We start from the raw sequence: 21,731 nt of genomic DNA, 5'->3' as shown, positions 1-21,731 counted from the left end.
AGAAAGAGAGGGAGAGACAGAGACAGGCTGGGTGGGATTTGAGACCATGTTCTCTTTGCATTTGGACAGAAACCAGAAGAGAAGTGTTCTGGACTTTCCATGGGTGTTTGTTTGGATGTGCCTAACCCATTGACCTCTCCACAAACAGGAGCCTCTTATTGGACCGTCTAGAGATGCATTCCACCAATCAGGATCGAGTTGCATGTCTCCCACAGTTTATGTTAAAATGTTACATTGGCTGCCTTATATGGACATACACATCTCGGTTACCCTCAGAGCTGGAGTGCACGTATGAGAGTGTCTTCGCAAAGGATGGACTTAGAGGGGTAGAAGAGTTAATATACTAGACCAGCATTGTTAGTACTTTGACAAGTGTGTTGGTAAATTTGTTGTACTGCAGAAAAAAAGAGGAATGTCTCATAATTCAGACTGTAGATGGGAAATGTCAGAGACTTATCGCTCCACTGCTAAACTATGCATGTCTGTCACAGCTATAGAGTTTAATGACCTACCACAGACATTCTAATCTGAAGCGTTTGGCGTTCTTGGTGTGTTCCAGGTATGACATAGCTGCAGCAAATCAATTCACATATTTTTGTATTTTTGTGCAAGTTACCCTACAGGGTCATGATTAAGAACAATGGTCTGTGGTTTGTCTCTGTGTAATCAGACTCTGTGTAATCAGATTGATATAATACCATGTAATGCCATGGTGCACTTGATCTTTGTCACAATTCCTTTGTCAAACGTTCTTATTTTATTCTGCAACTTCAAATTCATGTTGTTATATTATGTTAACATGCTATAAGCAGCATTCTTTGACTTCATTTGTGTGAGAATTTTTGTGTGCAGTTTTTTCTGTTCTACAAACTGATTCTATAAACATTTATGTGGTTGGGGTTAGGTTTTGGTTTAGGGTTGGGATTAGGCTTGGGTGCAGTCTCTCTCCAAACAGCTCACTCAGTTAGGCAGATAAATTCTCCAGGAACACAGTAAGTGACCAGCTGGTCACAAATGCGTTACCTAATACAGTCATCTCTGGCTGGATGAGATGAACCACAACATTAACCCCAACCCAAAGACATTTTCGGCACATACCACTGTTACACTGTGTAGTAAATAAAGCCAAACTAAAGCCTGCCACCATCGCCGTGGGCAACATTGTGGCTTGGTGGTTAGCACGTTTGCCTCTCAGCACTGGGGTCTTGGGTTCAAGTCCCTATCTGAGTAGTGTTTCCATGTTCTCCCCGTGTCTGTGTGGGTTTCCTCCCACAGTCCAAAAACATGGAGGTTAGGTAAATTGGAATTCCCTGAAAAATTCTGTGTGTCTCTTCATGTTCAATAAAAACAGTTGTCTGCGTGTCTGTGCATGTGTATGCTTGTGTGCCCAGTGGTGAATGGTGGTGGTCTGTCCTCTCTCCCCTTCCTGCACCTGATTCAGTCCCACGGGACTGTGGCTTCTGGTAGAGAGTACGCTGTGTGCAATTGGCTGCCGATTCTCACTGGTGTTTGATTGGTTGTGTAAGACTTGTACCCATGTTAAAGTTTTAAAGCGACCTTGGGTATCTTGAAAGGCACTATATAAATTAATTCATTAATTCACCTACACCACAGGACTACCACCTATACTACCTAAAATTCCCACATACCTCACCATATGCCTACTATATACACCACCTATAATGCCTAAACTACCGACATACACCACCCACACCACCATATACTACCTACACCACCTATACACCTATAGTCCATAATCAACTAAAACTGACAAGCTGTATAAGCTGGCATAACAGTCAAAACATGTTTTGTTTCGCTAGTTCTATGAAGTTTTCTTTGTCCTTCAAGGTATGATTCACAAGATATGATTCATAAGCTTCCAGCCAGAACCATTTTCACTGTCACATGGATAAGACAGCTGAGTTTAAACAGATCCGAGATGAGTCCTTTTTAAAGCTGTATCTTTAATGGTGATAATAATGGTGAGCCCTTACTGACTACATAGTTTGGACACTGTGGCAGTTCGCTAGGTCAGAGCAAAAACAGAGAATAACTGACCACAGAATGTTCCAGAATTGGGAAGACCAGGACCTACAAGCGATGACTGTGAGACTCTGTCCTACAAGCCAGTTGGTTATAGCAACAATTATTTTCTTCTTTTGAATCCGATATTGGAGTGAATCTCCAAAGCACTAAAGAAGGCCAGAGCTTTGTGGTTTACACTGAACATATATACGGATCTTCCATCCGCATTGGTGCCACAGACGAGACTGCGTTCCTTTTAAATGGCGCATGGAGTCTGTATACATAACCAGCATGTCTCAGACCTCTGCACTCACACTGCAAGCTAATAAACAAACGCCGCCCACTGCAGTGAGATTCTTCTGTCAAACATACAAACTCATTTTCAACTCAACTGTCAGCGGTCAAGACGTAGAGACTCTTAAACGTGTGCATGTAGACACACATGCATCATGTACTTACATTTAGTATACACAAACCAAACATTTTATTAGAAACATCATTTTAGTAGAAACATCTATGCGCATGTGGTGTTGGTTAGCTGTGCAGAAGTGCTTTTTCAGCGGTCACAGCTCTGGTAGTTCATGTTGGGGTTTGGGGAGGATGCTATTCTACTCTAAGACCAGCAGTGACATCGACATGTAAAAACACACATTTAATTCAAACTTGAAAATGCTTAATATTACCAACCATGAACCTATCTTGTCAACTCTGACAAATGATATCTGGTCAGCAATAGTTGTGTGTTCAGAGACTGATCAGTGCTGAAGGTAAGAGACAGTTGCTCTAGCTGTAGCTGTTGTGTGGAGCATTAATCCAAACCCAGAAAACACTGGTACCTCATAAAGTGCGGGAACAGCAGAGAGAGCAAATCCTTCAGATCCAACAGCAAGATTGTAACATCGTAACATTCAACACAGGTTCTACAGGAAGGTACTTCTTTATCATCTTTTTCCAGTGAGTTACAAGGACACAGTATCTAAACAGGTAACAGTGTAAAGGGTCAAAGACACTATGATGCTTGCTGAGAGAATTTAGCGTTAACAGGCTAATAAATCCAACATGGACGAACAGACAAATCCAACACGAAGACTAAGGCTAAACCCTTAGAGAGCCAAAACCATACAGGAGTTTCACAAAGGAAAACAAAAACAGATTTAGATCAAACCAGGTAGGCAGAAAACCTTTATCGCCAGGGAAAAACCTAACAAACAGAATCAATCCACCCCACATGCAGGACCAAAGTCCAGCTGTTCAGTGTTCAAGCATCCTGAACCTGCTTAAATACAAATAAACAAATAAGAAATAGGTGAGTCTGATTAATATTCCAAATATGCAGCTCTGCAGGGGACTCCTGCTGTCTTTTAGGAGTGGAGATGCAGGATAACTCTGCTGGGTTTAAAGTGGATTTAAAAATTGTATGGGTTTAAAGTGGGTTTAAAAATCTCATGGGTTTAAAGTGGGTTTAAAAGCTGATGGGTTTAAAGTGGGTTTAAACACCTGATGGGTTTAAAGTGGGTTTAAAAAGCTGATGGGTTTAAAGTGGGTTTAAAACTTTGCTGAGTTTAAAGTGGGTTTAAAGTGGGTTAAAATATGATGGGTTAAAAATCCTCTTAAATAAAAAGATTAAACTCATAAAGTGTAATTTATAAATTGAAGGACATACTAATCCTAAGCCTAAACCTAAGTCATAGATTGAGAAGGGAGACCCTAACCGTAACTGTAACCCTAAGTGTTGAGAAGGTTCTAGAGACATGTGTGAGATGTTTAGAGATTAGCACGTGTGGTCTGTCTGGGTTGAACACCATATATGTCCACACTGAACTCCATCTCCTGATTGATCAAACTGCTTGTGGTTGCTTCACTTCTCCAGCTGTGGACAGAGATGAGATTTAATGGTTCAAACAAGGTCCAGTGCTTTCAGCCATTTGAATAATAGGACAAGTTCTAACTGTTTGTAAGCTAATGAAAAATGCAATGTTATCTTATTTATGTCATTAAAACAACAGGAACAGTCAGCTTCCTATAACAATAGCACAACATGTGAAATGTGAAAAACAAATGAATGCTTACAATGAATGAACTGAAAATATTTATGAACATTGTAATATCAGGTCTGCCATCTTGTGGTGTATCGCTAGTGTTGGCTAGCCTAATATGACTATTTTAGTGACCCACTGTCCAGAGAAATTCATTCCAAATCACTGGAATAGTGACAACTCTCCCACTGTTTAACAGTAGTACAAGCACGGTATTGTTTTCTATCCTTTTTCTTAATCCTAGCCAACTTCTTATTTTAGTGCAAACCATGAATTGAAACATATCAGAATCCAGTTGGTGGATTAAACCATGGCATTTAAGAAGTATGTTAGTGTGTCTGTATACTCACCTACAGAAGTACGTTAGTGTGTCTGTATACTCACCTACAGAAGTATGTTAGTGTGTCTGTATACTCACCTACAGAAGTATGTTAGTGTGTATGTATACTCACCTACAGAAGTATGTTAGTGTGTCTGTATACTCACCTACAGAAGTATGTTAATGTGTCTGTATACTCACCTACAGAAGTATGTTAGTGTGTATGTATACTCACCTACAGAAGTATGTTAGTGTGTATGTATATTCACCTACAGAAGTATGTTAGTGTGTCTGTATACTCACCTACAGAAGTATGTTAATGTGTCTGTATACTCACCTACAGAAGTATGTTAGTGTGTCTGTATACTCACCTACAGAAGTATGTTAGTGTGTCTGTATACTCACCTACAGAAGTATGTTAGTGTGTCTGTATACTCACCTACAGAAGTATGTTAATGTGTCTGTATACTCACCTACAGAAGTATGTTAGTGTGTCTGTATACTCACCTACAGAAGTATGTTAGTGTGTATGTATACTCACCTACAGAAGTATGTTAGTGTGTCTGTATACTCACCTACAGAAGTATGTTAGTGTGTCTGTATACTCACCTACAGAAGTATGTTAGTGTGTATGTATACTCACCTACAGAAGTATGTTAGTGTGTCTGTATACTCACCTACAGAAGTATGTTAGTGTGTCTGTATACTCACCTACAGAAGTATGTTAGTGTGTATGTATACTCACCTACAGAAGTATGTTAGTGTGTATGTATACTTACCTACAGAAGTATGTTAGTGTGTATGTATACTCACCTACAGAAGTATGTTAGTGTGTCTGTATACTCACCTACAGAAGTATGTTAGTGTGTATGTATACTCACCTACAGAAGTATGTTAGTGTGTATGTATACTCACCTACAGAAGTATGTTAGTGTGTATGTATACTCACCTACAGAAGTATGTTAGTGTGTATGTATACTCACCTACAGAAGTATGTTAGTGTGTATGTATACTCACCTACAGAAGTATGTTAGTGTGTATGTATACTCACCTACAGAAGTATGTTAGTGTGTATGTATACTCACCTACAGAAGTATGTTAGTGTGTCTGTATACTCACCTACAGAAGTATGTTAGTGTGTCTGTATACTCACCTACAGAAGTATGTTAGTGTGTATGTATACTCACCTACAGAAGTATGTTAGTGTGTCTGTATACTCACCTACAGAAGTATGTTAGTGTGTATGTATACTCACCTACAGAAGTATGTTAATGTGTCTGTATACTCACCTACAGAAGTATGTTAGTGTGTATGTATACTCACCTACAGAAGTATGTTAGTGTGTATGTATACTCACCTACAGAAGTATGTTAGTGTGTCTGTATACTCACCTACAGAAGTATGTTAGTGTGTCTGTATACTCACCTACAGAAGTATGTTAGTGTGTATGTATACTCACCTACAGAAGTATGTTAGTGTGTCTGTATACTCACCTACAGAAGTATGTTAGTGTGTCTGTATACTCACCTACAGAAGTATGTTAATGTGTCTGTATACTCACCTACAGAAGTATGTTAGTGTGTATGTATACTCACCTACAGAAGTATGTTAGTGTGTATGTATACTCACCTACAGAAGTATGTTAGTGTGTATGTATACTCACCTACAGATCGTGTTTATATAATTGTATCTTTGTCATGTTTACTGTACATTTGTTTCTCTCACTCAGCTTTTTTACAATGCTACAGTCTGTATGTATAAATGTATATGTGTGTGTGTATGTATATGTGTGTATGTATGTATATGTGTGTATGTATGTATTTGTATGTATGTATGTGTATGTATGTATATGTGTGTATGTATGTGTATGTATGTATATATATATGTATGTGTATGTATGTATATGTGTGTATGTATGTGTATGTATGTATTTGTATGTATGTATATATATATATGTATGTATATGTATGTATATGTGTGTATGTATGTGTATGTATGTGTGTGTATGTATGCATGTATGTGTATGTATGTGTGTATGTATGTATGTATAGATTAAAATGAGCTTTCTTGGCATTACTGACATGAGCACAAAATTGCCAAACCATTCAACAATAACAAGAAAACAAACAAACAAACAAAATTAAATGCCAAAAAGAGCAGTAGTAATTTAAAATAGGTGACATCAAATGTGAATTTTTTTTTTAATGTGAATTTTTCAAATATACAAAAGGTTATATATGTATATTTTATATATATCCATCCATCCATGCATCCATTCGTGCGTCCACCCACCCATCCTTCCACGTAGAAACTCGCAATGTTCAAACTCAATGTTCTCTCACTATCAGGTTCTTCTACGTTCCTGCAGAGGGCGCCTAACCCAGAACTCTTGGGAGGCGGAGATGCGGGGAGAGGCGGTTTCAACTGCTGCTCACACTCGGGTGACAAGCAAACTTCCGCATGATTGGATTTACTGTGTTCAATGAAATTGTCGTGCCAATGAATTCAGGGTGCGCTGTTTTCTTAGCTGAAGATTTTAAGCTTTTGAGTGTAACTTCAAAAACGTGCGGAGCAAATCCGTTTACTTATCTAATTCAGGGGATATTCCTATACAGGTGACAAAAAAGTAAACGAAACATTTTCGTTTTTATTTTGGGTAATAGCTGACAGAGTAACTGAACAAAAAGGAAAATGTTGAAAGCAGTCGTACTAATTGGAGGTCCTCAAAAAGGTGAGACGCTTGTGTTAGTGCTGGACTAACCCAGTTAAATCTGAACTAAATGTTTAGGGATTCACGGTGACGTGGCGACGAAGGAAACATGAATGACAGTTTGTACACAAAGCTCTGGGATTCTACGACGGGAAATTTAAGTCTAATTGTATATCAGATATCAAACTTTAATTGTAACATTAAAGTCATGAAGTTCCCCGGTTAAGATATCAGTACATTTTCTGGTATAAATGTTATGATTATCTATTGATAAAGGCTATTAGTAGGTTACTATCATGCAGACGTGTAAATACTTCTGTTTCCTCGTTCAGGAACTCGCTTCCGCCCCCTGTCGTTCGAGGTGGCCAAACCGCTGTTCCCTGTGGCAGGGATTCCCATGTTACAGCATCACGTAGAGGCCTGCGCTAAGGCTAGTAAATACTGTTCTATATAATGCACTACCTGTCTATTGATACTCCAGCCTATTACACTTAACCTGAAGCAGAAACTGGATGCTGTGTGAAGTGATGACATGATATTCCTGACCCACACGGCATTAATGCAGAGACACTGAAGAGGCTGATTTTCTTTGACAGGTTCCTGAGATAAAGGAAATCATTCTGATTGGGTTTTATCAGCCTAACGAAGAGCTTAGTCGATTTCTGGCCTCTGCCCAGCAAGAATTTAAAATCTCTTTAAGGTAGGTGTACACTAACTTTTATTTAATAGAGAACCCGTTTTAATGCATTGTCCCATTTAAGGCATTATGACAGCTGAGGTTGAAATAATACCCACTTAAAGGGAAAGCTCAACCATAATCTAATTAACAGATAAAAGTAGCAATGTACATTTGCACTGTTTAAACTTTTTGTGAAAAAAAATCTTATTATTTAGTAGAAAAAATAGCTCATTAATAGAAAGTTGATTTAGATCTGTTAACTCTTGAGTTTGGGGAAAACTCTTACTCAAAATAAAGGTAGGTTAGTTGTTAGTTGTATGTTAATCGTCAGAACACTGGAGCGCAGACATTTCTAGAACTGCCAAAACTACAGCACAGCAACTTCTGGGCACACAAGCACACACAACTCAAAGGTAAAGACATTAGATTATAGGGTGTAATATGTTGCATACTGTTTAAGTCACTGGCTGATCTCATGAACACTCAAGGAATCATTAAATAGCATATTAAAGGGTAATTAGAAAACAGCATCAGCAGTATATCAAGCTTGTGCTGCTTAAAAATAAATATGAATTATTAGCTGAGAGTGAAGGAGTCAATTATGGCCAGCACATCAATTCTAACGGGGTGGAGCTTGTATTTAAAATATATAGTACACTTAAAAACAGGATACTGGAAGAGTTAGGGTTAGGGACCAGGGTTAGGGGTTAAGGTTACCAAAAAGACCAGGCTATTAATTATTATTTAATTATGCTCTGTAAAAAGCATAGACTATATTTGCACAAGACATATAATTTCTGGTTCTCTAAATGCCCTTCACAAAGAGTCTGCTCAGTTTTTATTAACTTAAATCGTTCAAATTTGATCCAGCTGTCCAGGAACTAATTACTCTGGCTATATTGAGTCAAGTTCGGTCAACTCAGACTTCATGGTTCAGTAGAAGATTTATTAAAGGTGCTTTCTGGAACACCAGCCAGCTTAGCTGATATGATGTATACTGACCCCCATGTCTAATGTTTTCACATTCAGGTACCTGCAGGAGTTTGCTGGGCTTGGGACTGGGGGTGGGATTTATCACTTCCGAGACCAGATCCTGTCCGGGGGGCCGTGTGCCTTTTTCCTGATGAACGCTGACGTCTGCTCCATCTTCCCCCTGGCAGAGATGCTCCGCTTCCATCATCGCCATGGAGATTCCCACTGTGGAATCATTCTGGGAACCACGGTAAACTGACCAGAGATGTGAGCTGGGGCCGTACACACGTGGGGCCGTACACACGTGGGGCCGTACACACGTGGGGCCACACACACATGTACACACGTGGGGCCACACACACGTGTCAACCACGATGTGTCTGTTTCACAGGATTGTGATAGTGTTTGTTTCACATTTCACCAGGCTAACAGGGAACAGTCACTGAATTACGGCTGCATCGTAGAAAATCAAGAAACAAATGAGGTACCAATAACACTGACTCTATAATACCAATAACACTGACTCTATAATACCAATAACACTGACCCTGTAATACCAATAACACTGACCCTGTAATACCAATAACACTGACCCTGTAATACCAATAACACTGACCCTGTAATACCAATAACACTGACTCTATAATACCAATAACACTGAATCTGTAATACCAATAACACTGACCCAGTAATACCAATAACACTGACCCTGTAATACCAATAACACTGACCCTGTAATACCAATAACACTGACCCTGTAATACCAATAACACTGACCCTGTAATACCAATAACACTGACCCTGTAATACCAATAACACTGACCCTGTAATACCAATAACACTGACCCTGTAATACCAATAACACTGAATCTGTAATACCAATAACACTGACCCAGTAATACCAATAACACTGACCCTGTAATACCAATAACACTGACCCTGTAATACCAATAACACTGACTCTGTAATACCAATAACACTGACCCTGTAATACCAATAACACTGACTCTGTAATACCAATAACACTGACTCTATAATACCAATAACTCTGACCCTGTAATACCAATAACACTGACTCTATAATACCAATAACACTGACTCTATAATACCAATAACACTGACTCTATAATACCAATAACACTGACCCTGTAATACCAATAACACTGACTCTATAATACCAATAACATTGACCCAGTAATACCAATAACACTGACCCTGTAATACCAATAACACTGACTCTATAATACCAATAACTCTGACCCTGTAATACCAATAACACTGACTCTATAATACCAATAACACTGACTCTATAATACCAATAACACTGACTCTATAATACCAATAACACTGACCCTGTAATACCAATAACACTGACTCTATAATACCAATAACACTGACCCTGTAATACCAATAACACTGACCCTGTAATACCAATAACACTGACTCTATAATACCAATAACACTGACTCTATAATACCAATAATACTGACTCTATAATACCAATAACACTGACCCTGTAATACCAATAACACTGACCCTGTAATACCAATAACACTGACCCTGTAATACCAATAACACTGACCCTGTAATACCAATAATACTGACTCTATAATACCAATAACACTGACCCAGTAATACCAATAACACTGACTCTGTAATACCAATAACACTGACTCTGTAATACCAATAACACTGACTCTATAATACCAATAACACTGACCCTGTAATACCAATAACACTGACCCTGTAATACCAATAACACTGACCCTGTAATACCAATAACACTGACCCAGTAATACCAATAACACTGACTCTATAATACCAATAACACTGACTCTATAATACCAATAACACTGACCCTGTAATACCAATAACACTGACTCTATAATACCAATAACACTGACCCTGTAATACCAACAACACTGACCCTGTAATACCAATAACACTGACCCTGTAATACCAATAACACTGACCCTGTAATACCAATAACACTGACTCTATAATACCAATAACACTGACCCTGTAATACCAATAACACTGACCCTGTAATACCAATAACACTGACCCAGTAATACCAATAACACTGACCCAGTAATACCAATAACACTGACTCTATAATACCAATAACACTGACCCTGTAATACCAATAACACTGACCCTGTAATACCAATAACACTGACCCTGTAATACCAATAACACTGACCCTGTAATACCAATAACACTGACTCTGTAATACCAATAACACTGACTCTATAATACCAATAACACTGACCCTGTAATACCAATAACACTGACCCTGTAATACCAATAACACTGACCCTGTAATACCAATAACACTGACCCTGTAATACCAATAACACTGATTCTATAATACCAATAACACTGACTCTATAATACCAATAACACTGACTCTATAATACCAATAACACTGACTCTATAATACCAATAACATTGACCCAGTAATACCAATAACACTGACCCTGTAATACCAATAACATTGACCCTGTAATACCAATAACACTGACCCAGTAATACCAATAACACTGACTCTATAATACCAATAACACTGACCCTGTAATACCAATAACACTGACTCTATAATACCAATAACACTGACCCTGTAATACCAACAACACTGACCCTGTAATACCAATAACACTGACCCTGTAATACCAATAACACTGACCCTGTAATACCAATAACACTGACCCTGTAATACCAATAACACTGACTCTATAATACCAATAACACTGACCCTGTAATACCAACAACACTGACCCTGTAATACCAATAACACTGACCCAGTAATACCAATAACACTGACCCTGTAATACCAATAACACTGACCCTGTAATACCAATAACACTGACCCTGTAATACCAATAACACTGACCCTGTAATACCAATAACACTGACCCTGTAATACCAATAACACTGACCATATCTCACCCTCACAAAGCAACAAACAGTAACATTTATAGTGTTTCTGCAGTGCACCCCTATGCCCTTATTCCTACCCTTTATCCCCTATTCCCTATCCCCTAACCCTAGGAAGCTACTTCAAGACCAAGGTGATGGTTCACAATAGCCATGTAAAGTGCTGTGATAAGTGTCATCCAGAAGCTGTAAATGTAATTTCTTATTATTTTATCATCAGGTCCTTCATTTTGTTGAAAAACCCAGCACTTTTGTAAGTGACATCATCAACTGTGGGATTTACCTGTTCACACCTGAGATTTTTGTGCACCTGGGGAAAGTGTTTCAGAGGAAGCAGGATGAACTGCAGTAAGTAGGTGAACGTGCCCACCTGTGTGAAGGAGCTTTGGTACTGACTCACACTAAGACGAGTCCTGCTGTTGGCACAGAGAGGATCCTCCATGCACACGACAGATGGCTGAAGTCATCCACCTGGAGCAGGACATCTTTACCATGCTGGCCGCACAGAAACAGCTTTACGTGTACAAGACACACCACTTCTGGAGCCAGATCAAATCTGCAGGGTATCCACTATCCCACTCTCTGCCTCTCTCTCTCATATTCTCTCCCTCTCACTCTCTTACTCTCTCTCTCTCTCTCTCTCTCTCTCTCTCTCTCTCTCTCGCACTCTTACTCACTCTCTCACACTCTCACTCTTACTCACTCTCTCACACTCTCTCTCTCTCTCTCACTCTCTCACACTCTCTCTCTCTCTTTCTCTCTCACTCTTACTCACTCCCTCACACTCTCACTCTTACTCACTCTCTCACACTCTCTCTCTTACTCTCTCTCTCTCTCTCTCTCTCTCTCTCTCACACACACACACTCTCTCTCTCTCTCTCTCTCTCTCTCTCTCTCTCTCTCTCTCTCTCTCTCTCTCTCTCTCTCTGTGTGACCAAACCTGAATCTGATTGACAGATCAGCGATATATGCCAGTCGTTTGTACCTGAACCAGTATCATGAGACCCACCCAGAGAGACTGGCTGCAAACCAGGAAGGGGCTCAAAAAATAATAGGTACTATTATATACTAGCATAATAGTAGCAATACTGCTAACTCTGCTACATTTAAGAATACGTAATGCAACAAAAATAAGAACAATAATTAATTATTATTTGTGTTGATTACTGACTATAAATTAATATTTCCTACCCTTAGGGGATGTTTTCATTCATCAGACAGCTAATGTTGACCCCACAGCTGTGGTAAGCACATCCCAATGTTACAAACACATGCTATTAAAGATTAAAGATGAGCAGTAGACATTTGCTTAAAACTGCATGTTCGTCTACAGTTGGGTCCCAATGTCTCAGTGGGTAAGGGAGTCTGGATCGGAGCTGGAGTCCGAGTGAGGGAGTCTATTGTTTTGCATGGAGCTGTGCTACAGGTAAAGGTGTCTTGTTTAATTCAGGGTTAGGGTTAGGGATAGAGTTGGGGTCAGGGTTAGGGTTAAGGGGCAGGGTGTGGTCTGGGGTATGGGGTGTGGTCTGCGGTGTGGGTGTGGTCTGGGGTGGGGTGTGGTCTGAAGTGTGGGTGTGGGGTGGGGTGTGGTCTGAGGTGTGGTCTGAAGTGTGGATGTGGTCTGGGGTGGGGTGTGGTCTGAAGTGTGGGTGTGGTCTGGGGTGGGGTGTGGTCTGAAGTGTGGGTGTGGTCTGGGGTGGGGTGTGGTCTGAAGTGTGGGTGTGGGGTGGGGTGTGGTCTGAGGTGTGGTCTGAAGTGTGGGTGTGGTCTGGGGTGGGGTGTGGTCTGCGGTGTGCTCTGCGATGGTTCTGATATGCTTTGCCTTGGTCTCTGTTATAGGACCACTGCTGTGTGCTGAACAGCATTGTTGGTTGGGACAGTGTCATTGGAAAGTGGGCAAGAGTAGAGGGGACCCCAAGTGACCCCAACCCCAACGACCCCTACGCTAAAGTGGACACTGAGACTCTGTTCAGGGATGGGAGTTTAACTCCCTCCATCACCATCCTGGGTAAGTCACGCTAGCACAAGCTCCACTACATCACTGTTTAACCTGTTTGGATGTTTATGTTAAAAAATCTGGAAAGGTGAGAAAAATAAAGAAAAAATGCAGCTTGTAACCAAGGACCTTGAATAAGTACCTGTGAGTTAGAATCAGAATCAGAATCGCCTTTATTGTCATTAAAATTTACATTACAATGAAATTAGATTCTCCTCCAAGGTGCTTGCCAGTACAGTAAATACACACACAACATAAAACATAAATCTATAAGTTGAGGTAGTGCCACATATACATGGTTCGTACATTGCTTGCGTGTTATTTTGAATATTGCACAAGCTATATTACAATGTATGTTACAAGTATTGCACATATTACAAATATTGCACATATTGCACGTGGGCAATATTTACATGGGTTATATTTCACATGGCTTGGGAATTTACAATTTTGCCGTTATTTACATGTATTTAGTGCAGTAGGTTAGGGTTAGGACCAGTGGTGGACGAAGTACACCAATTATGTACTTGAGTAAAAGTACAGTTACCTTGCATTGAATATTACTCAAGTAAAAGTAAAAGTATTCACCTCAATTTTTTACTTGAGTAGAAGTACAAAAGTATCTGCCTTCAAAAATACTTAAGTATTAAAAGTAAAAGTAAAAACCTTTTTTTTCTTAGCGTCACATCAAAACCCCTAGGCCTACTCGATCAAAAGGTGAACAGGAAACAGTGCCTTACATTTGCCTAGCAAACACAAAATACACAAAACTAGCCTATATTATCCTCACAACATTCATCTCCAAACTTTATCCATATTAATAATTCACACTAGAAAGGTAGACAAGTGGACAAACAGTTTTATATAAAAACATAATTCACCACCAAACAGAACAATAATTTCGAACTGGCCACTTCAGTTCTAGCTTGGGGGACTTTTTCTGAGGTTCTACGTTGTCCACCACATGGCGGGACAGGGAAGGAAGAAGCTCTAGCACCTAGAACTAGAACTGTGTGCAGCCCTACCAACTGAACTCATAATATTAAACTTGGCCGAATAATTAATATAATAATAATCAGAGTTGCCAACTCTCACGCAATGAGCGTGAGACACACGCATTGACTGTCTTTACCAGAGACCGTTTTCACTCGCACTACACTTCACATACATCCGATTTCTCACACTGAAAAAAAATATAGTTTATTTACCTCTGATCTACATCTATGATTCAATGAGTTACTAGTTCGCTGTGGCGCCAACCACTGGCGATCGATCGCGACATAATACTTAATTTGTGTCCAACAATTTACACTCGCCGCCACCCCCGCCAACATTTTACACACATGCCGCCGCCCCGCCCCCCAACCCTGATAATAATAATTTTAATAATAATTTTAATAATTTTGCTTCGCTCATATTTACTTGCCTTCGCCTCCCTCATATGAATAAATTGCGAAGTTCGCTTCGCTTGGCCAAATTCGCGTGTATGTGTCCCCGGCTTTAACGTTTGATGTGGGAGTCTCCTGTTAAACTGGCGCTTAGCATCTCCACAGATTGCAATTCGGGTACTAGCACATTGCTTTGGATAAAAGCATCTGTTAAATGTAGTGTACTTCAATGTGATATAATTAACTGGGGTATATAAACCTAATATATATATATATATATATATATATATATATATATAAATCTAATGGTGAACTTACTTCGATGTGTTTTTTCAAGTTTGACAGCGAGTTCATAAATGATGACAGCGATGTGTTCTTCGGAATGCGAATAATTCTTCTTTTCGAGGAATACAAACACTTCGGCTAAATAAGGCCAGGGGTGTTGGGGGAAGACATCTGTTGCAGCCATGTCAGATCCTCAGCCATTTAGCGTACAAATCTTAATCTCTTACTGAGCGCTGATTGGTTATAGTCTGTGACATGGTACACTTTTACCTTTCGGTATTTTATTAAACGTTGATTTAAAAATGAAAAAGGAACGAGATGTTTCTGTAAATGTAACGAAGTGAAAAGTACAAATTTTCGCTTTGAAATGTAGTGAAGTAAAAGTATAAAGTCTTACCAAATAAAAGTACTTGAGTAAAGTACAGATACATGGAAATGTTACTTAAGTACAGTAACGAATTACATTTACTTAGTTACTGTCCACCACTGGTTAGGACATTCATCGCCATTGTTATTGCTGTTTCTGGAGCAACTTTTCTTTATTAATTTGATGTAAAAATGCAATCTTTACCTGTTGAATGCCCCATTGCCTTCTGTTAAACTAGGTTAGAAGTCGGTCAGAATCTAAACACAGCTGTTTATTCGAGTTTTTGCAGTAATCTGCACACCGCTCTGGGCACGTGTGATCCACAGCCCCCTAGTAATCACTAGTCTGTGTGTGTGTTCTGACTGCACAGATGGGTTAAAAGCGGAGGACAAATTTCGATTGGGGTGTAAAAATCACAATTGACAAAATATGGCACATTAATCTGGCATTAATGTACATTAATGTAATTTATATAATGTAATTTATGTAATGTAATTTTGTAATGTAATTTTGTAATGTACATTTATGTAACTTGATGTACTTTGTTTCTACACAGGTTGCAATGTGAACATTCCATCAGAGGTCATTATTCGAAACTCAATTGTGCTCCCTCACAAGGATCTTAATAGGAGCTTCAAAAACCAGATCATCCTCTAGAGGGCGCCATCTCCTCTTTGAGAAATGCACAGAATGATCAAAAATAATGTGAACAAGGATATACTGATTTGATGTAATATTTTTTATCAGACATTTGGTGTGTTTGTTTGGTGTGCTTGTGTTTATTATTATATATGTCCTTCTTCTAGTACATTATTGGGAAACTTTATAAGTTAATAGTTTTCTGTTTGAATATCTAAATGACTTTTGAGTCATCTTTTCTAGTTGGCCTAAATAATTTATTATGTTTTATGTTAGACACCTTTAGTCTCCTAATCAAGTGATTGTATCAGGGAAAAGACTAGTTTTAAACAGTCCAGTTGTGCGTTGTGTTTATGTTGTGTGTGATGTTTGTCTGCAGGAGGCTACTTTGGCCTGCTTTTGAACGTTTGAATAATGGTGTGTGTAGGAGCTTCATCTAGAGATCCTCCTTTATGGGTTTGTTTTGATTAGTGTTTACTGGTAGCCCCAGATGTTCCATAACCAGCAGGTGGCGCTAAAGGTTCTCACAAGTTTGTGTGCAGCTACAGAAGCTGCATGAGTGCATACTGAAATGCACAACCAACTCGGCTTGAAGGGGAGGTTTTCGTGGACAGATAATGGAGTTCGATTATTGTGGGTCATTTATCTTTCCCTCAGACTAGCCCTAAGACGTTCTACCAAGTTACATGGGGGTGGGGAGGGGTTTAAAAAAAATTAAATTACCGCATACAGCCTACAACTACATTACACCAACCTGCAATGATCTGTATCGCAGCGAAAGACAGAGAGAGTGCTGCTTAAACCACATTAACCTGCCTGAATCCATTTGTGTGGGTGGTAGAGTGGTGGGTGCCACTTAAAGCAACTGCAGAAAGTTCAGCAAAGACGAGATTAAGTGGATTTATTCCGCCATGATATGTCAAAGCGACAGATTTGCACACTGTGCACCGCAGGCAAAAGCAGCATGCTACTTCACTTCATTAGGGGAGTATGTGTGGGCCGCCTGGCATTACGGACATGCGTTTCACACGCCCAGGGCTGCATTGCACACTAATATGGTCAACGATGGGTTAAACTAACTTTGAGAGTTCAGGTGGTGATATGTTTCACCTGATAGCATAGATTTCCAGCTACAGTTCTAATCGATTTAATGAGTGGCCAGAAATAAATATTTATTGAATCAAACATTTTAACTAAAGCTTCTTAGAGTCTGTTAGAAGTACAGCATCAATGGAATAAGAATGATTTAACCCCTTACTTGCTACAATATTCCCTATCTGGTCACTATATTGGGCACACCTAACACTACATCTAATCTCACTATATTGGGCACACCTAACACTACATCTAATCTCACTATATTGGGCACACCTAACACTACATCTAATCTCACTATATTGGGCACTCCTAACACTACATCTAATCTCACTATATTGGGCACACCTAACACTACATCTAATCTCACTATATTAGGCACACCTAACACTACATCTAATCTCACTATATTGGGCACACCTAACACTGCATCTAATCTCACTATATTAGGCACACCTAACACTACATCTAATCTCACTATATTAGGCACACCTAACACTGCATCTAATCTCACTATATTGGGCACACCTAACACTGCATGTAATCTCACTATATTAGGCACAACTAACACTACATGTAATCTCACTATATTAGGCACACCTAACACTACATGTAATCTCACTATATTGGGCACACTTAACACTACATCTAATCTCACTGTTGCAGTATTAAGTACAACTTTGGGTGCGTTTAGATTTTTTAATTTTATAGATTAAAGTTTATTACAGATTGTAGCCTATCTGGTACCATTCAGTTTGTCAGCCTGGGATTGTGGATATGTGGGTTGTGGATCTGTTATGCTACTGCCTTATTAAGTGGTATAAGGAAGGATACAGGCAGGGTGGGAAATTAGCACGTGCCACTGGTCAAATGCAGGTAAATTTATAAAGTCACCGGTAAATTTGATGAACTCCAGAGACCCCACATTTACACTATATTGCCAAAAGTATTTGCTCACCCATCCAAATTATTGGAATCAGGTGTTCCAATCACTTTCATGGCTACAGGTGTATAAAATTAAGCACCTAGGCATGCAGACTGTTTTTACAAACATTTGTGAAATAATGGGTCACTCTCTGCCTACTCAGTGTATTATACAATAGTTAATAGCGAATGTAAAATGTTACCGGGTGGGAGGTTGTAAAATGGACACAGCGAGAAAAAAAGGATTTAAAGTGTGCAGAAACAGTCTAAATAGTCGTTTGAACTAACTTGGTGAAAACCGGGACATTAAATGATTTTTTTTGCCGGGACCGAATATTAAAAAGAAGGAAAACCGGGACAGGTGGCAACCCTAGCGGAGAGATTAAATGTTTTAACCAAACAACCCCCATAGGACAACACTTCCACCAGGAATCTGAGTGTTCAGCATGTCAAGGAGATCCACGCAATCTAGACACAGATGCAGAGGAAATCCTGCTGTATCTTCTCATCAGTGGAGATGACCAGTTCACCCATGAATGCAGGTGCATCATGTTTCAAACAGAAATAACTGCATGGATATTCTGTGTTTGAAATATTGTAGACAGTCAACATTTTTGTCTGTAATTGTAATAAATAAATACAATGGAATAAATACATCTAATTCATTTCCAGGCTAGTTCATGGGGATTAGCAGCTTAGCATCCTAGGGTTTGGGTTTATGGTTTAGGGTTAGCAGAGCATCCTAGGGTTTGGGTTTAGGATTTAGGGTTAGCTGAGCATAGGGTTAGAGTTAGGGTTTGCAAGTATTGGTATGTTGTGATGTTCCTACATCTGTGATTGGTATGTTGTGATGTTCCTACATCTCTGATTGGTATGTTGCGATGCTCCTACATCTCTGATTGGTAGGTTGCGATGCTCCTACATCTCTGATTGGTATGTTGCGATGTTCCTACATCTGTGATTGGTATGTTGCGATGTTCCTACATCTCTGATTGGTGTGTTGCGATGTCCCTACATCTCTGATTGGTGTGTTGCGATGTCCCTACATCTCTGATTGGTGTGTTGCGATGTCCCTACATCTCTGATTGGTGTGTTGCGATGCTCCTACATCTCTGATTGGTGTGTTGCGATGCCCCTACATCTCTGATTGGTGTGTTGCGATGCTCCTACATCTCTGATTGGTATGTTGTGATGTTCCTACATCTGTGATTGGTATGTTGCGATGTTCCTACATCTCTGATTGGTGTGTTGCGATGCTCCTACATCTCTGATTGGTATGTTGCGATGTTCCTACATCTGTGATTGGTATGTTGCGATGTTCCTAAATCTGTGATTGGTGTGTTGCGATGTCCCTACATCTGTGATTGGTGTGTTGCGATGCCCCTACATCTGTGATTGGTATGTTGCGATGTTCCTACATCTCTGATTGGTATGTTGCGATGTTCCTACATCTCTGATTGGTATGTTGCGATGCCCCTACATCTCTGATTGGTGTGTTGCGATGCCCCTACATCTCTGATTGGTGTGTTGCGATGCCCCTACATCTCTGATTGGTGTGTTGCGATGCCCCTACATCTGTTTGTATGCAGCACACAGTTTAGTCGGCATTAACATTCTCCCTACATGCTGTGTTCTCATTAGAGTCACGTGCATCTACACACTTTAGTTCTAAGGGCTCAGCACTTCACTTCCTTAAACTCTTAGAGGATCACTAGTGATTTGTCCTTAGTTATACGTGACAGTATGTTTGATCTCAGGATCAGCCCAGTGACCCTCGTTCTTATTCTCTCTGATGACTTTACACTCCTCCCTGCTCTCAAATGCAGCTACTTTCTTTATATTAATTATTTTAATCATTTACTTTGTCAATTTTATTTATTAATGCAGGCCCTGGGATTTGGAACCAGTCAGGAGACAGTTTGGGGTTAGGGTTGGGTTGTAGTTGGGGTTAGGGAAGGAGGGGATGGGGTTATGAGTTAGGAATATAGCGAACGCTGAGGGTAGGGATCAGGGTAAGATGGGTTTGACTTAGGGGTTAAGGTTATGGTTGGGGTAGGGGTTAGGGTTAGGGGTTTTTTTTCTCTCTCTCTCTCTCTCTCTCTCTCTCTCTCTCCCCCTGACCCCTCACACCACCCCACCCCCCAACCCCCTGCACCAACCTGACACCCCACACCCCCATTGCTTCAAGCCAAGGATGTGCAGGCTGAGTAGTTCAACGTTGGAGATATAGTTGTTGCCAGGCTTTATACTTCTGCTAAAGATTCACATAAATATGTTGGTGTAACAGAGTGAATTGGTTTATAGGCAATCATAGCTTGCAGAAGATCTCAGAGGAGCTGATATGCACCCTCAACAATATCAGCTACACATCACGCACGTAGAATGTCCTCTCCGGGTCAGGAGTGAGTCCTTGCCTCAAGTGGAGAAGTTCAAGTATCCCGGGTTCTTGTTCACGAGTGAGGGAAAGATGGTATGAGAAATTGATAGGTAGATAGATAGGTGCGGTGGCCGCAGTGTTGCAGACGCTGTACCGGACCGTTGTGGTGATGAGATGGCTGAGCCAAAAGGCAAAGCTCTCAATTTACTGGGAAGCCTACTTTTGCTGACCGTTTAAACGCTGTAAGTCGCTGACGTGAACATTGCCTAAGGATTATTGCTTGTTTCTGGATTTTATACCGTTTGTGGATTGTGGAGATCTGTGGACGCTGATGTTTTAATTCTTGAATATTTGATTTGATAAAAAATAAAGCAATGCTAACTGAAGCTTGGATTTATGTTTTGAACAGCTAACGCATCGGGCATTAGTTTCTCCTATTCTGCCTCTCGATGACTTTGAAGTTTGTTGGACAGTCGTCAACATTGCTGATAACTGATAGTCTTCCCCATTCTCAGACACACCACATTAATTTTTAGTTATTTAGCCAGCTGCATTACTCTTTGTTCTGACCACATTGGAATAAACCAGCTGAGCTCATTAACATACAGTCGCGCTGCTCTACTGTTTAAAGTCGGCGCCAATTTAGTTGCTTTGTTCTCCATAGGAGAACTGAGACTACAACTCCCGCCTCCTCAAACACGCGCGCCCGCACAACCGTGCGCACACACTTACTCTCCTCCCCATTCTACACACACACACACACTAGATACCGAGTCTTCACTGTAAATATACTGATCCTTGTTGACAGCCCCGTCGACAGGGGGGGACAACCGGGTCTGTTGTCCCGGGCCCCAGGGCCAGGGGGGCCCATCAAAGAGCCCAGCAATTTATTTTTTATTTAAAGTCTATAATTTTTAAATAATCTTGAAATCTTTCATGAATATAAAATTCTGTACTCAAAATAAACTCAATGGCTAAAATA

The 21,731-nt window shown here is 40.0% G+C and overlaps 1 protein-coding gene across 1 annotated transcript; it reads left to right on the top strand.

The window, feature by feature from the left end:
* Positions 1–6,774: 6,774 nt before the first annotated feature.
* On the top strand, positions 6,775–16,397 carry gmppab (GDP-mannose pyrophosphorylase Ab). The gene is made up of 12 exons (XM_076992616.1): positions 6,775–7,111; positions 7,423–7,520; positions 7,687–7,790; positions 8,799–8,991; positions 9,166–9,225; positions 11,899–12,026; positions 12,107–12,241; positions 12,636–12,733; positions 12,876–12,922; positions 13,012–13,104; positions 13,518–13,686; positions 16,271–16,397. Exons 1-12 carry the CDS (start codon positions 7,072–7,074, stop codon positions 16,369–16,371), a joined length of 1,266 nt encoding a protein of 421 aa, XP_076848731.1. The 5' UTR covers positions 6,775–7,071; the 3' UTR covers positions 16,372–16,397.
* The last annotated feature ends 5,334 nt before the right edge of the window (positions 16,398–21,731 follow it).

Source organism: Brachyhypopomus gauderio, unplaced genomic scaffold, assembly GCF_052324685.1.
Source record: "Brachyhypopomus gauderio isolate BG-103 unplaced genomic scaffold, BGAUD_0.2 sc95, whole genome shotgun sequence".
Taxonomy (NCBI): Eukaryota; Metazoa; Chordata; class Actinopteri; order Gymnotiformes; family Hypopomidae; genus Brachyhypopomus; species Brachyhypopomus gauderio.
The sequence above is the reverse complement of the archived record's forward strand: the minus strand, read 5'-3'. Positions and strand labels throughout refer to the sequence as shown.